The sequence below is a fragment of the Sarcophilus harrisii genome, chromosome 1 (genome assembly GCF_902635505.1).
Source record: "Sarcophilus harrisii chromosome 1, mSarHar1.11, whole genome shotgun sequence".
In the NCBI taxonomy this organism is placed as follows: domain Eukaryota; kingdom Metazoa; phylum Chordata; class Mammalia; order Dasyuromorphia; family Dasyuridae; genus Sarcophilus; species Sarcophilus harrisii.
The window spans coordinates 287948036-287961795 of record NC_045426.1 but is presented as its reverse complement, the minus strand read 5'-3'; the positions used below and the strand labels follow the sequence as shown (position 1 = coordinate 287961795).

At 32.9% G+C, this 13760-nt stretch overlaps 1 protein-coding gene across 3 annotated transcripts in view; it reads right to left on the bottom strand.

Moving 5' to 3' along the window:
- PIP5K1B (phosphatidylinositol-4-phosphate 5-kinase type 1 beta) overlaps positions 1-13760 on the bottom strand; it is a 341035-nt gene that overhangs the window by 157929 nt on the left and 169346 nt on the right. For all 3 annotated transcript variants that reach the window (XM_031943518.1, XM_031943523.1, XM_031943521.1), the window contains one exon: positions 1268-1398. In XM_031943518.1, the coding sequence (XP_031799378.1) occupies positions 1268-1398 (131 nt within the window). The remainder of the gene's footprint in view (positions 1-1267; positions 1399-13760) is intronic.

Genomic DNA, 13760 nt, shown 5'->3' with positions numbered 1-13760 from the left:
ATGGTTTTGGACTAATAGCAACTGAACTCTAACACCTTTGACCCCTACTACCTATGTGACCTTAAACAAGTTATAAAAGCTCCTAGGTCTTCAGTTTTCTCATCTGTAAGATGGAGGGATTTAAATAGTTATGTCTAAATCCATGATACTAGAATTCAAAAAGGTCTTAGAAGAGGATTTCAGTAATTGGATAATCACTGTGTGAAAGATTTCCTAAAGAACACAAGCAAAAGTTACAAGTAACAAAAATGTATGGAGGATGGCAATAAAATCATTCCAAAATGGAGTGATCACAAATCCATCAAAGTACACTTGGGAAGTATGTGATTTGCACAGTTTTTCCCTTGAGAAAAGACCCTCCTGAATATTATGGAGAAGACAAAGGAAATACTGGTTGGATTCATCAAAACAGCTTCAATCATTTAGTCAAATAATAAATCAATTGAAATAGCATGTTTTTAAGACACATGATTTAATAACGAAAAGATGGAATCCATGTAAAGCAAAAGCCAACCAACTTAGTACCTCTTTATTTTAATAAATCATTTGCAAATTGAATAAGTTTTGACAGTCTTGACAATGTTTCCAATTTAATGAGGTTTATTTCTAGATCCACTAACAAAGGACTTTATAAATGACACCCCCAACCCCAAATAAGATAGAAAGAAAGTGCCATATTGTAATTTTTATAACTTTGCTAGTTAGAGATGAATGTCAAGATGGATGTCTTTTCTAAATACAGCTCATTGGGATAGAACCCAAGAAGAAGAAAGGATAAGTTGTTATGAAAATAAAGGTTGATTGATTCTGATTTGTGAACCACAAGTTCTCATCAAACTATTCTCCTTTCCAGACTTTTCTACTTCCATTTGCCATGACAAAGATTCTTATTATTTAGTCTGCTTTTGCCAGTACTAGGAGGCTAACACATTCTGTGCCTTAGGCTATATAGGTCACAAAGTGAGCAAAGGCTTTTGCAGGGTTGTTACATCTAGTTTCCCCTGTCAGAATGTAAGTTCCTTGAGGGCAGGGATAATTTCATTTTTTAAAAAAAATTTTCTATCATCAATATCTGCTACAGTTTACAATACATAGTAGTACTTAATAAAAGTCTGTTGAGTATTGCAAAGATTAAACAAGATAATATATTTAAAATCCTTTAAAGCTTTATATAAATATATCTGTTATAATGATAGTCTTATTAATATTACTACTAATATTATCAGAATGAAAATTATTTCAAATAACTTAAAAATAATATTCTTACCTAGGTAGAAACACACTTTCCACTACATAAAAGTCTTGCATAAGGACATCTCTGTCTGGTTTGGAAGTGAGGTTACCCACTGTGTATCCTATTCCCAGCTGAATAGCACCCTTAATAGCAGATGATGTGGTCTGTAAGGAAAACAAGTCTTGACATTAACAACCAAGGATTATATGCAATAAAGATTGTCATATTTAGTTTTGTTTTTCGATTTCTAGACAACCACAAAAGTTAAGATTTGTAGAGACTGAACAAATTAAAGATCAAATTTTTAAATCTTCCCTCGAAATTATTCTTTCTAATACAAATTGCTAAGATAAATATTGTCTATACTTGTGATGAGAAACAAATTGTTGAAGTGAATAGTAACTGGTGTTTGGAGCCAAAAGTCCTTAGGTCCAAGTCTTTGAAGTATATATAAAAGTATACACAATATTAATATAAACTTAATAAATACAAATGTATCCAAAGTAGTTGAAAAATAATAATTGAGAGAGAAGGGTTGTTACTGATTGAGGGCTGACAAATTACAATTGAACTGCTGATCTGAAAAGAACTTTCCACCTGAAATTTAGTGAAATTACAGATTCAAGAAAATCACAAAATAGATGTATGGGTTAATACATGGGGAAATGCTCATTTTAAAAGTAAGAGAATAATTTTAGAATGTAGGATAAAAGGTTTGCTATGTATCCAAATATAACTAGAACAAATATGTTAAAAAAAACAGATTTATTAAAACATAGTCAAGGAACAAAAACAATTTGTTTACCATAAAAATGAAACATTCAAAACCTTGATTCTCCCTCAGAAATCTTTTATACCATCTTTGTATGAACTCATACGTGACTTCTCTTTTACAAACCTACACTAAAGTCATCAAAACCACCTATAAAATCTTTTGAAGATTAGTAGACTTTAATCTAAAAATTAAATTTGCAGTTCTGGAATAAGAAAAATTCTAGGAATTTACTCCTTTAATATTAACCTACAATCAAGTAAATATTCTCTGTTAACCTAGAAAAAATTACCTGCATATATATTTCTTTGAGCATGTGAAAAATCAAAGAGAAAAGAATAGTTTCAAACATATACATTAAAGACAAGGAAGGTAGTTTTATACTTCTTTATATCCCCACAGTGCCTAACACCATTCTCTATAGAAAAGGGGAGTTTAATAATTACTTACCAAACAGAAGAATGAACAAATGAATTATCCAATAGTTAAAAATGTCAATTCACATTTACAATACTTTAAGAACATTTGTTAAGTAATATATGCATTTTTTACACATTTTATAGGTGAGGAGACTGAGGCCAAGAAAAGGGAAGAAACTTGTCAGGGTCACACACAAAGGTAACCTGACTCCAAATTTAATGCTTTCTTTGACTATACTATGTTGTCTTTCCAATGCTGATTATTTACTGGAAATTCAAGAGTAGCAGCAGCATAGTGCCTGACACATAGTAGGCACTTAATAAATATTGATTTATCTATCATCATCACCACCACCACTATCATCATTATCATCAGGCTCCTGAGTGCGCACACACACACTCACTCTCTCTCTCTCTCTCTCTCTCTCACACACACACACACACACACACACACACACACACACACTCCTGTTATGTAGAGGGCTGCAGATAGATGGGGAGCCAAACCAGACATTGTTAGCAGATTTCCTCTGGGCTGAAGGATCTTATACCTTACCCAGAGCAGCCCCACTATCTGCAGCCCTCTACATAAGGGGTCATTTTCCTATTCTTCTTCTGAGTTCAGTTAAATCCCATCCCTTTATTATTGTCTTATTATTTCTGACTTTATTGTCCTCAAATTTTATATAGTACTTACTATCTGTACTATTCAATAGTACTATAGCATGACATTGCTATTTAATTTCTTTCATGACTATATAACTCCCATTGATATTTAGACTGGAAATAATAATTTTCATTTTCATAGTGCTTTAAGGTAAACCCTTCTAGAGAAGGGGCTCTGTGTTCTACTTCTTTGGTTTTCTCTATATCATGCAGCAGAAAGCCAGCATTTGAGAGAATCTCACTTTTTAAAAATTAAATTTCATACTTATTTCAAACATAGATCAATCTTCTTTCTTTCTCTTCCCTGTTTCCCTTACTTTTACTTTGAGAATGCAAAAAACATAGAATCCTTGTAACAAGCATGTGTAATCAAACAAAATAATATCTCTCATTGTCCATGTTGCCAAAAAAAAAAAAAAAGTGTCAAGCTGGGATCTAAGCCCATTACCTTTCTGGACAGCATGTTTCATTATGTGTCTTCAGGAACTGTGATTGGTCATTGTATTAATCAGTTATATGTGTGTGTGTGTGTGTGTGTGTGTGTGTGTGTGTGTTTATTTGTTTTAATTAGCCTAGACCTGTCTCCTTATCGTCCTATTCCAACCTTCTCTGCACATGGAGAATACAAAAAAACAAAACTCATTACACATGTACAACCAATCAAAACAAATTTCCATATTGGCTATGTCCTAAGAACATTTATCTCATTGGTGTATTGAGTAATTCACCTTTCTATTGGGAATTGAATAGCATATATCACCCTTAGTTCTCTGGAATCCTGATTGGTCATTACATTAATAAGAATTCTGCATAATTATATTCCATCACATCATTTAATCTGTTTGCCTCCTTACAAAAATGATATTACATATCTTAGTCAAATTTCTCCTTAGGTTTGAAAGTGCCTCAGTATTTTTCATTTTCTATGAGTCCTTTTATTCAGGGGCCTAGAGAAGGAAGATGGCAGAATATCTAGCAGCAAATCTAGCCTTCAGTTGTTCTTTTGTATCTTAACTCTTCAATGTCTTAATTATATTTTACTTTTCCCTTTTTCTGACTCCATTATTATGTCATCAATAAGGCCCAGTGACCCTTTTAAACAATAATCAATTTCTGAGGATTGAAATTTATTTTTTCCTTTTAATCTCATGTAAAAACTCAAAGGGGATATTATATTTTGTCATTTATTACTAGGAGTCAAAGAAATTCTAGAACTGGATAAATTTTTTGAGATCATCTACTTCAATCTATCCTCCAGTGAAGAAGTAACAGAGACTGAAGGATGGAGAATGATTTGAGTGTGGTTACACAGAAATTATGGCAGAGCCAGAATCCATGTCTTCTAGTTTCAGTTCAGGACTCTTTCTTTTTAATCATATTGATTCTAACATCACAGCACACGATTCTAAGGGATCTAAAAGAAAAATGCCACAGAAGAACCATAGAATCATAGAGCTTGCTGAAAGCGATCGAAGGGTACCTGCTACAATGTTGCAATATTACAGTTGAGAAAATCCATAGGAAATATTGACTTGCCTAAAATAACATAATTTAAGTGGCAATTTGAATGCAGGTGTAATACTATTCCTATTGTGCCATGATGTCTCATTGGGTTTTTTGCATATTCATTTTCCCATCCTATGGGAGTAGGATTTGTATCTGGCACAATTGATTCTTTTTATGGTTCATTTAATCACTAGGACAATAATTAGTTAAGACTTTTTGAATGGTAATAACTTTCCTAATGCTAGGAACACAGCATGAGATATGGGACTTATCTCAGCAAAGGAGTTAGGAGTACTTGGAATCAGGAAGAACTGAACTTTATTTTCCTCTTTTTTTCTCCAGTTATTTTCTCCAGTTACATGTAAAACAATTTATTGTTTTTATGTTTTTAAAACTTTGAGATCCAGATTCTTCCTTTTCTCTCCATTGTTCCTCCATTGAGAAGGTATATGTGAAATTAAGCAAGACATTTTCATAAAAATCATGTTGCGTAACGAAAACAGAAATCTCTGACTCCCTTCAAAAAAACCCTCAAGAAAAACAAAGTTAAAAAAAATATGAGCATTGCTTTCTATGGGAAGCTTTTTCTTATCCCTTCAACCATTGGTGAGTTCTCATTATGATCACCATGAGATCCTTTAAAATAGAGAATATTTTGCATTCTTATTTGGATACCCAATCTTTGGCACAGTGTGGGGTCCTCAAACTACGGCCCGCAGGCCAGATGTGACAGCTGAGGACGTTTATCCCCCTCACCCAGGGCTATTAAGTTTCTTTATTTAAAGGCCCACAAAACAAAGTTTTTGTTTTTATTATAGTCCGGCCCTCCAGCAATCTGAGGGACAGTGAACTGGCCCCCTATTTAAAAAGTTTGAGGACCTCTGATAGCACATAAGAGGTTAAAGCTGTTAGAATCCTTATAGATCACCTAATTTAATCTTCATCATTTTAAATATAGGCTTTATCCCAACCCAGAGAGATTTATATTTGCTTTCAATTATATAAGTAGTGGATGAAAACAGACAATGATTTTAAGACTCATTAAGAAATAGAAGTATAGTATATTTGCTAACTTTTTAAAAAATAGCAACCAGAATATTTAGGTTCTATGATAGCAAAAAAAGTCTTAGATTTAAAAAAATACATAATTTCTAATGTGGAGATAAGTACATCCATATATTCATACACATCAGTTCCCCTACCCACCAGAAAAAAGTCTCCTCTTTTATGCAAATTTCTCTTTTACTGAGTCAGGCTGTTTTCTCCCTCAATAGTCAATACCAAAGGCTTAACATACAGGCTCTTTCCACATGGAATGTTTAAAGTTCTGCTGAACTTTCTGTTTTCTAACACAATAATCCTTGAATAAGATGTGTTTTTAAACTGTGAAAACACTTTGAAATATTATACTATGCATCTTTGATTAATAGATTAGTGAGTAATGACAACAACAATGAAGCTACTATGTGAAGGGATGTTGGTTGTTTTTCTAGAACCATCAGTTCTTTGAAAGCATAGTTACTTCATCCTGGATGGATTTGTAGAGACAGTTCAGGATTCTACATACACTGGATCATCCATTTTGTTTCATTAGCAGCTATCCATGGCTTTACAATCTCATCCATGTACATGAACATTTTCCCCTTCAATCAAGAAGGAACCCTTATATTTGTGGTGTATTACAGGATTGGGTTTTTGGATCTCTGAAAAATAAGTTATATAACTTTAATTTGTATGTGATGTAGGACTCCACATATCAGGGATTAGAACCAGAACTTTCATTGCTTGAATATAAGAAATGTATGCATCTATTTGTGATCTTAATTATTTAAATGAAAATTACATAAACAGATTCACATGTAAGGTAGTTTGGTGTAGTAGAGAGAAAATTGGGATCAATGTCAGGAAAAGAGTTTAAGTCCCAATATATTATTGACATGTATTGACTGTATGATTTTAGGGCAAATCACTCAATAAACAAATGGCTCCAGGAAATTGTCTAAGACAGTAAAATAATAGGTCCAATTAAAAAAACTCTCAAATCTTTTCATATTTCTGTATAAATAACGACAACAACAATAATAACTAAAACAACACATTTTAAGTTTATTGTCTTTGTGTTTTACCTATTCTGACTTCCCTGCCTAGGGGAAGAATGGTCTACTTTTTTCAAATTGTCAGGGTAGGATGTTACTGAAGTTAGAATTTCATTGAATTTTTAAAAAGTTCACTGTTTCCTTAATCCTCTTACTACTACTATTAATGGATAATATTGAATTGGAAAGTGCACTTGAAGTACATTTGAACACATACAATCATATCACATTTGAACATACAATCATAGGTGTGCTTCATAACTTGTGATTGATAGAAAAGCTACTTTTACCTCCCTCATTATTGCTAACACTTTAAAAATCTGGGCCTATAATTTCATTATAAACTAATTTCATTAGTTTAAGGAACTTCTAGTGAAGAAACTCCTTCCACCAAAATAACTTGATGTTCTTCTAGAGTTATCAGGGGATTTGAGGGACAGCATGGCAAGCTTTGTAGTTAGGAAAAACTGGATTGAAGGCTTGCCTCTGATACATATTCAGTAAAATGTATATCCTTGACCATACCTCCTCACCCCATCACTGTAAAGATGAGAAAAAAAAAAAAAAAGATGAGAAAATCAAAACTTCTCTTGCTAGAAGTCCTGCAGCTTATAAATAAGAGGACTGAGACAAGAACCCAGGGAGATATACTGAGAAGAACACTAACTTTGGAGTCAGAAGACCTGAACTTAATTTGTGATTTAGCTACTTATTACCTTTGTGACTTGTGGGCAAGTCCTCTCCCCTCTTCGGAGCTTGTTTCTTTATTTGTAAATTAAGATATCCAGATGATGTCTAAGGTTCCTTCAACTTCTAACCTATGATCCTTTTTTTCTAGGACTTTTCCAATAGAAAACAGACAGCTGAATGAATGGATATTTGGCTAGATAGATGGATAGATGAGGAGAATGAGTGAATGCATGAGGTCTTTATTAAGCTCTTTCTTATGTACTAGATATGTACATTATGTACACTCTCTTTCTATATGTATACACATACTATGTATCTATATGTATACACACACCACACACTATATATATAGATAGATAAATAGTATACTCATATAATTTTTTTTTTGCCTGAAGAGAACTCTGCTGGATCTGGTTTGTCTGTAAGAGATATAATTTTATAACAAATTGTTGGAATAAGAGGACAATGATAAGAAAGTCTTGAAATCTTTAGCAAACCTGGCATCAAGCTAGCACACAAATCTTGTTATGAGATTTTAATGACATTATACTGGTTCCAGAAACAGACTTTCTAAAGCAGACTCTGAAATTGGACCACTAAGCAAGTTGTTTTAAAAGAAAACATTGATTTTTTTTTTCATTTTAACTGTATTTTCTGCCCCCATCCATAATAAACTAATTAAGGGGGGAAAGATTAGTTCAATAATGAGGGGAAGAAAAAAAAAACAAATTACTGAACTATGGTTGACACAATGGCAAAACCATTAAATTTTAGGACTAAATAGTAGGACAGGAGATGTTTCTCCTGGTTATACATAAGCAACTAATATGATTGCAGGAGAGGTTGTGGTCTCAAGTGATAAAGATAAAAAGATAAATAAAATCATTTTTAGTACTACAGCTGAGTTTTCAGTTAAAAGTTTTAATACTAAGTGTAGTACCAAAGCTGCCACAGCACTTTTTACAATGAATGTTTCCCAGGAGAGAAACTGGCTTCTATCTATTCTTTTGGAGTTCGACATTCAGCTTCTATCAAAGTTATTATCTAGAACAAAACATAACCTCTTTGAAGGCAATGATGATTTTGTTACTGTCTTTGTAACCATAATGCCTTTCTCACTTCTTTTTTTTGAAATAAACTTATGATTTCATTGGTAGGGAAATTCTACCAAAATAGATCTCTTAATTGGTCTTTGATGTGTATTCTTAGAGAGCTGCGGGGGGCTATTGAGAAGTCAGTCACCAAGTCAGCATGCGTTTGAGGCAGTCAGGATTGAAATACAGATCTTATTGATAACAGGAAGCCAGTTCTTTATCCACAGCATCAGTGGTATCAAACTCAGATAGAAATGCAAGCCATTAATCCATACCCAAGGATCTTTGCTGGTTGAATATCAATGTAATTTTAAAATGTAATGTTATCTATGTTTTATTGTGTTTTTATATATTCTGTTAAATATTTCTCAATAATATTTTAATCTGGTTTGGGCAGCACTTGAGAATGATGGGGGCTATGTATTTGCTATCACCATGTTGCTTTGCACATGGTTGGGATTTAATAAATGTCTGATGAATGGAAGTCTAAGTTCACAATTTTCTTACACATTTTTTCACATGTTCAATATAAATCTTCAGTCAAGTTCAGAAGATTATGAATTAAAATTTAATTGAAAAACCACTATAAGAAAATCATGCAATATAATCCCAAAGTAACTTAAGTTATTTTATAAATTCATTTTTAAAAAATAAGTTTTTATCACTTTCATTTTTTACCTCATTATATTTTGCTTCAGTATCCCTCTCCTGCTCTCCTGAGAGCCATCTCACATTACAAATATTAAAAAAAGAAAGAAATTAGCATATTCTATTATATAAAAATGTTTGAAAATATATACATTAATTTTAAGAATTACCTTAAGATTGTCTAAGATTAACATAGCTTTTTGCATTTATTTTTTATTTGGAAAATGGATGCTAAAACCACTTTCATTTATTTGAAGATGCCTTGTTCTGCTAAACCTCCCAGCTTCATCTTTCTAGACCTTAAGCTATCTTGCATCCAGATCTATTTAACATTTCTGCTCATAGTACAAGGTTTTACTCAGTAGGCAATGCTTATTTAATACTATAAACAGAACACACTTATGTTAATTGTTCTGTTCAAATCCATCTTCTGTATCATGGTTAAGTTAATCTTCCTAAAACAATGCTTGATCATTATCACCCTCTTGTTTAATCCTTTTAAAAATCATTCCCTGTTGCTTATAGGGGGGTAAAATTCACATTCCTTATTTTGGCATGTAAAGATCTTAATCTGGTTTGAACCTACCTTTCCAGTTATATCTCATTCTATGACCCTACACAAATCCTCTACTCCAGTCATATAGTATACTCACTGTTCTCCGGAAATACTTTTTGCTTTCCATCCTTTGTTTATACCCTTTCTCCTACCTGAAATGCCCTCACTGCCATCTATCATAATTACATCTATCCTTAAAGGCCAAACTTAAATAATTATAAAATCTTGTATGATTTACTCACTTTGAAGTGATTCCTTCCTTGCTTGCCATCGAATGCAAAGGACTCTTTAAAAAATGATTAAAAAAAAAACCAAATCATACCCCAAATTCAATTTTGAATAAGAAGATGGGGAAAGAGATAATTTCCCTTATCTCCAAAATGACCTCCAAGTAGATATGGCATCTAAAGCACATGTTCCATTTAAGGCTGTAAAGGAAACTCCCATAGAAGAATTTCAAGGATATTCTAAACCATGGTGAAATAGTTGTAATAATAACTTTCCAGAGGGCTTAAGGGAATGTCTTAACATTTGTGAATGTGACAGCTATTTTTTATAGATCCCAGTCATGCTGCTCACCTCACTCCCATGTCAATTCCTATTTCATATTGATTTACCTTTCTACCAGATGCCCTTCTTGATAGTGATTTTAGCTTGATAGAACCTGCAGCTGCCATATATTTCAAGAACTAAGGCTCACCTATATGCCACCTTGAAGCATCAGAATAAGGTGCCAGGAAAGAACTTTTAATACCATGGATTTCACTATATATAATTTCATTAGATGGCAACTAGCTTTTTTCTACTATGATTTTTGTAGTATATTCACAATTACTGCAACTTTAGGGGAGCCTCATTAAAAGCCTCTAAGTTCTAACCAAAAAAATACTTCATTGGTAAAACTTCCTTTTATGGGAAATCATTTTTACATTTAAGGGTTCTGATAAAGTACTCACTTCTAAAATATATAGAGAATTGACTCAAATTTATAAGAATTCAAGCCATTGTCCAATTGATAAATGGTCAAAAGATATAAACAATTTTCAGATGAAGAAATTAAAACCATTTCTAATCACATGAGAAGGTGCTCTAAATCACTATAGATCAGAGAAATGCAAATTAAGACAACTCTGAATTACCACTATATACCTCTCAGATTGGCTAAGATGACAGGAAAAGACAAGGATGAATGTTGGAGGGGATGTGGGAAAACTGGGACACTAATACATTATTGGTGGAGTTGTGAATGGATCCAGCCATTCTGAAGAGCAATTTAGAACTATGTTCAAAAAGTAATCAAACTGGGCACACCCTTTTTCCCAATAGTGTTTCTATTGGGCCTATATCCCAAAGAGATCTTAAAGGAGGGAAAGGATCCCACATGTGCAACAATGTTTGAGGCAGTCCTTTTCGTAATGGCAAGAAACTGGAAACTGAGTGGATGCCCATCAGTTGGAGAATGGCTGAATAAGTTATGGTATATGGATGTTATGGAATATTATTGTTCTATAAAAAATGATCAGGGGATGATTTTAGGGAGGCCTGGAGAGAGTTACAGGAACTGATGCTAAGTGAAATGAGCAGAACTAGGAGATCATCATACATATTATACGATGATCAATTATTATGAATTTGACTCTTTACAGCAGTGAGATGACTGATACCAGTTCCAATGATCTTGAAATGAAGAGAACCAACTACACCCAGAGAGAGGATTGTGGGAACTGAATGTGGATTGCAACATAAAATTCTCTACTCTTTTTGTTGTTGTTCACTTGCATTTTGTTTTCTTACTCATTTACTTTCTTTTTTGGATCTGATTTTTCTTGTGCAGCAAGAGAACTGTATAAATATGTTCACACATATTGGATTTAACATATATTTTAACATGGTTAACATATACTGGATTGCTTGCCATCTAGGGGAGGGGGTAGGGGAAAGGAGGAGAAAATCTGAAACACAAGGCTATGCAAGGGTCAATATTGTCAAATTATCTGTGCATATGTTTTGAAAATAAAAAGCTTTATTTAAAAAAAGGGGGAAAAAGAAAACTTCCTTTCAAAATGATCCTTTTATCATTTCACTGTCTAAATTCCTTTGGAGAAGTCTATCAGACCCAAATTTAAAAAAAAATTCTTCTGCTAAAAGATTGTGTTCTACTGAAATGCTAATGGATTTATTTATTTGATTAAAAAATGCTTCTCAAAAATTTGGTAAGAAAAAGGAGTCAAGAAGATGTTTCACAGTTACACTTAAATTGTCTGTGTTCTACTTATATGACTGGTTAATGAAGCTAGATTCTTTCAGCATGGTACTTTCTATCAGCAGGATAATAGTATATTCTTAAAACATTCATTAAATAATGCAGCAGCAGTAAATTAGTACATTTAATAATCTCTACTAAAATTTTACCACCAACTGCAGATGAAAATCATAATTTAGAACAGCAACATCTTTTTTAAAATTATTTTTAAATAATTATAACTTTTTATTGACAGAACCTATGCCAGGGTAATTTTTTATAACATTATCCCTTGCGCTCACTTCTGGTCCAATTTTTCCCCTCCCTCCCTCCACCCCCTCCCCCAGATGGCAAGCAATCCTATACATGTTAAATATGTCACAATATATCCTAGATACAATATGTGTGTGCAGAACCAAACAAGAACAGCAACATCTTTTTTTTTTTTTCCCCCAAGATGGCAGGATGACCAGTAGATGTTAAATACATTAAAATATAAATTAGATACACAATAAGTATACATGACCAAACCGTTATTTTGCTGTACAAAAAGAATCAGACTCTGAAATATTGTACAATTAGCTTGTGAAGGAAATCAAAAATACAGGTGGGCATAAATATAGGGATTGGGAATTCAATGTAAAGGTTTTTAGTCATCATCCAGAGTTCTTTCTCTGGGCGTAGCGAACAGCAACATCTTAAATAACATTTATTCATTTAAATTATCATGATTTTTGAAGAAAATAACTTTAGAGTTTTAAAAAAATTATAATATAAAATAATTTCTTAGATGACAAATACAATTTGATTTCAGTCAACAAATATTTATTACACAGTTACTATGTGAAGAATACTGTGATTAGTTCTGAATAAGATACAAAGTTTGTAGATGATATGGTTCTATTTTCTCATGGAGTTTATAGTCTAATAGGGAAGGGGCACATATATATATGTATGTGTGTATATATATATATATACACACACATACACATGTATACACATTATATATATATATATGTATATATAATATAAATAATTATAATAAAAAGAAAGAAGCATATTAGAGAGGTGAAACAAAAGGATTATGCCCAAGGAGGAAAAAGAGATTACCAAGTTGGGGAAATGTAATGTTCTGGTTGGTTTTCTGGAGGTCTCTGGACCAGCTTTTGTTTCAGCAGGGTAATCACCATGAGAATAGCCAGGTGTTAAAGTCCAAATTCTTTATTATCTCCTTCAAAGTCTTGTCTCCTTGCCTGGGGCTTTGGCTAGCTTTCTTGTGACTTTCAGAGGGCCTTGATCTCAGTGGAAGAAATCAAGGAGGCTAGCAATCACGGTGGTGTGAGATGGAGTGAATCTGTCTCTGAGTCCGAGGGCTTGAGCTCCAGCCTCTAGCCACCACAAAGGTGGGCAATGAAATGAATCTATCTCTCAGTCCTCTGAGTCTGAACCAGTCTCTACCAAAGTTTAGGAAGAAGGAGAGCCACCAGGAGCCTGATCAAAAATGTAATGTCTCTGGCTGAGTTTGTCCCAGTTTATATACTCTATTTTAATTACATCATCGTAGGTATGAATCCTGTAGAACTATATTAAGTACTAAATATATATACTGAACTAGAGAACTATTAATCACCATGTTAAACTAGATAACCATTGTATTATCAATTTCACTGACTTAACACCTTGTAAGAATCCTGGTTTCAGAGTTCTGGCCCATAACAGGGAAAGATTCAATTTTAATGGTTTGCTATTCCCTCTGGAATGGAATGATAAACTTTTTTTGTTTAAATTTTTTTTTTTTTAAGGATCATAAGAGTAGTTTATTTTTTTATTTTTTTAT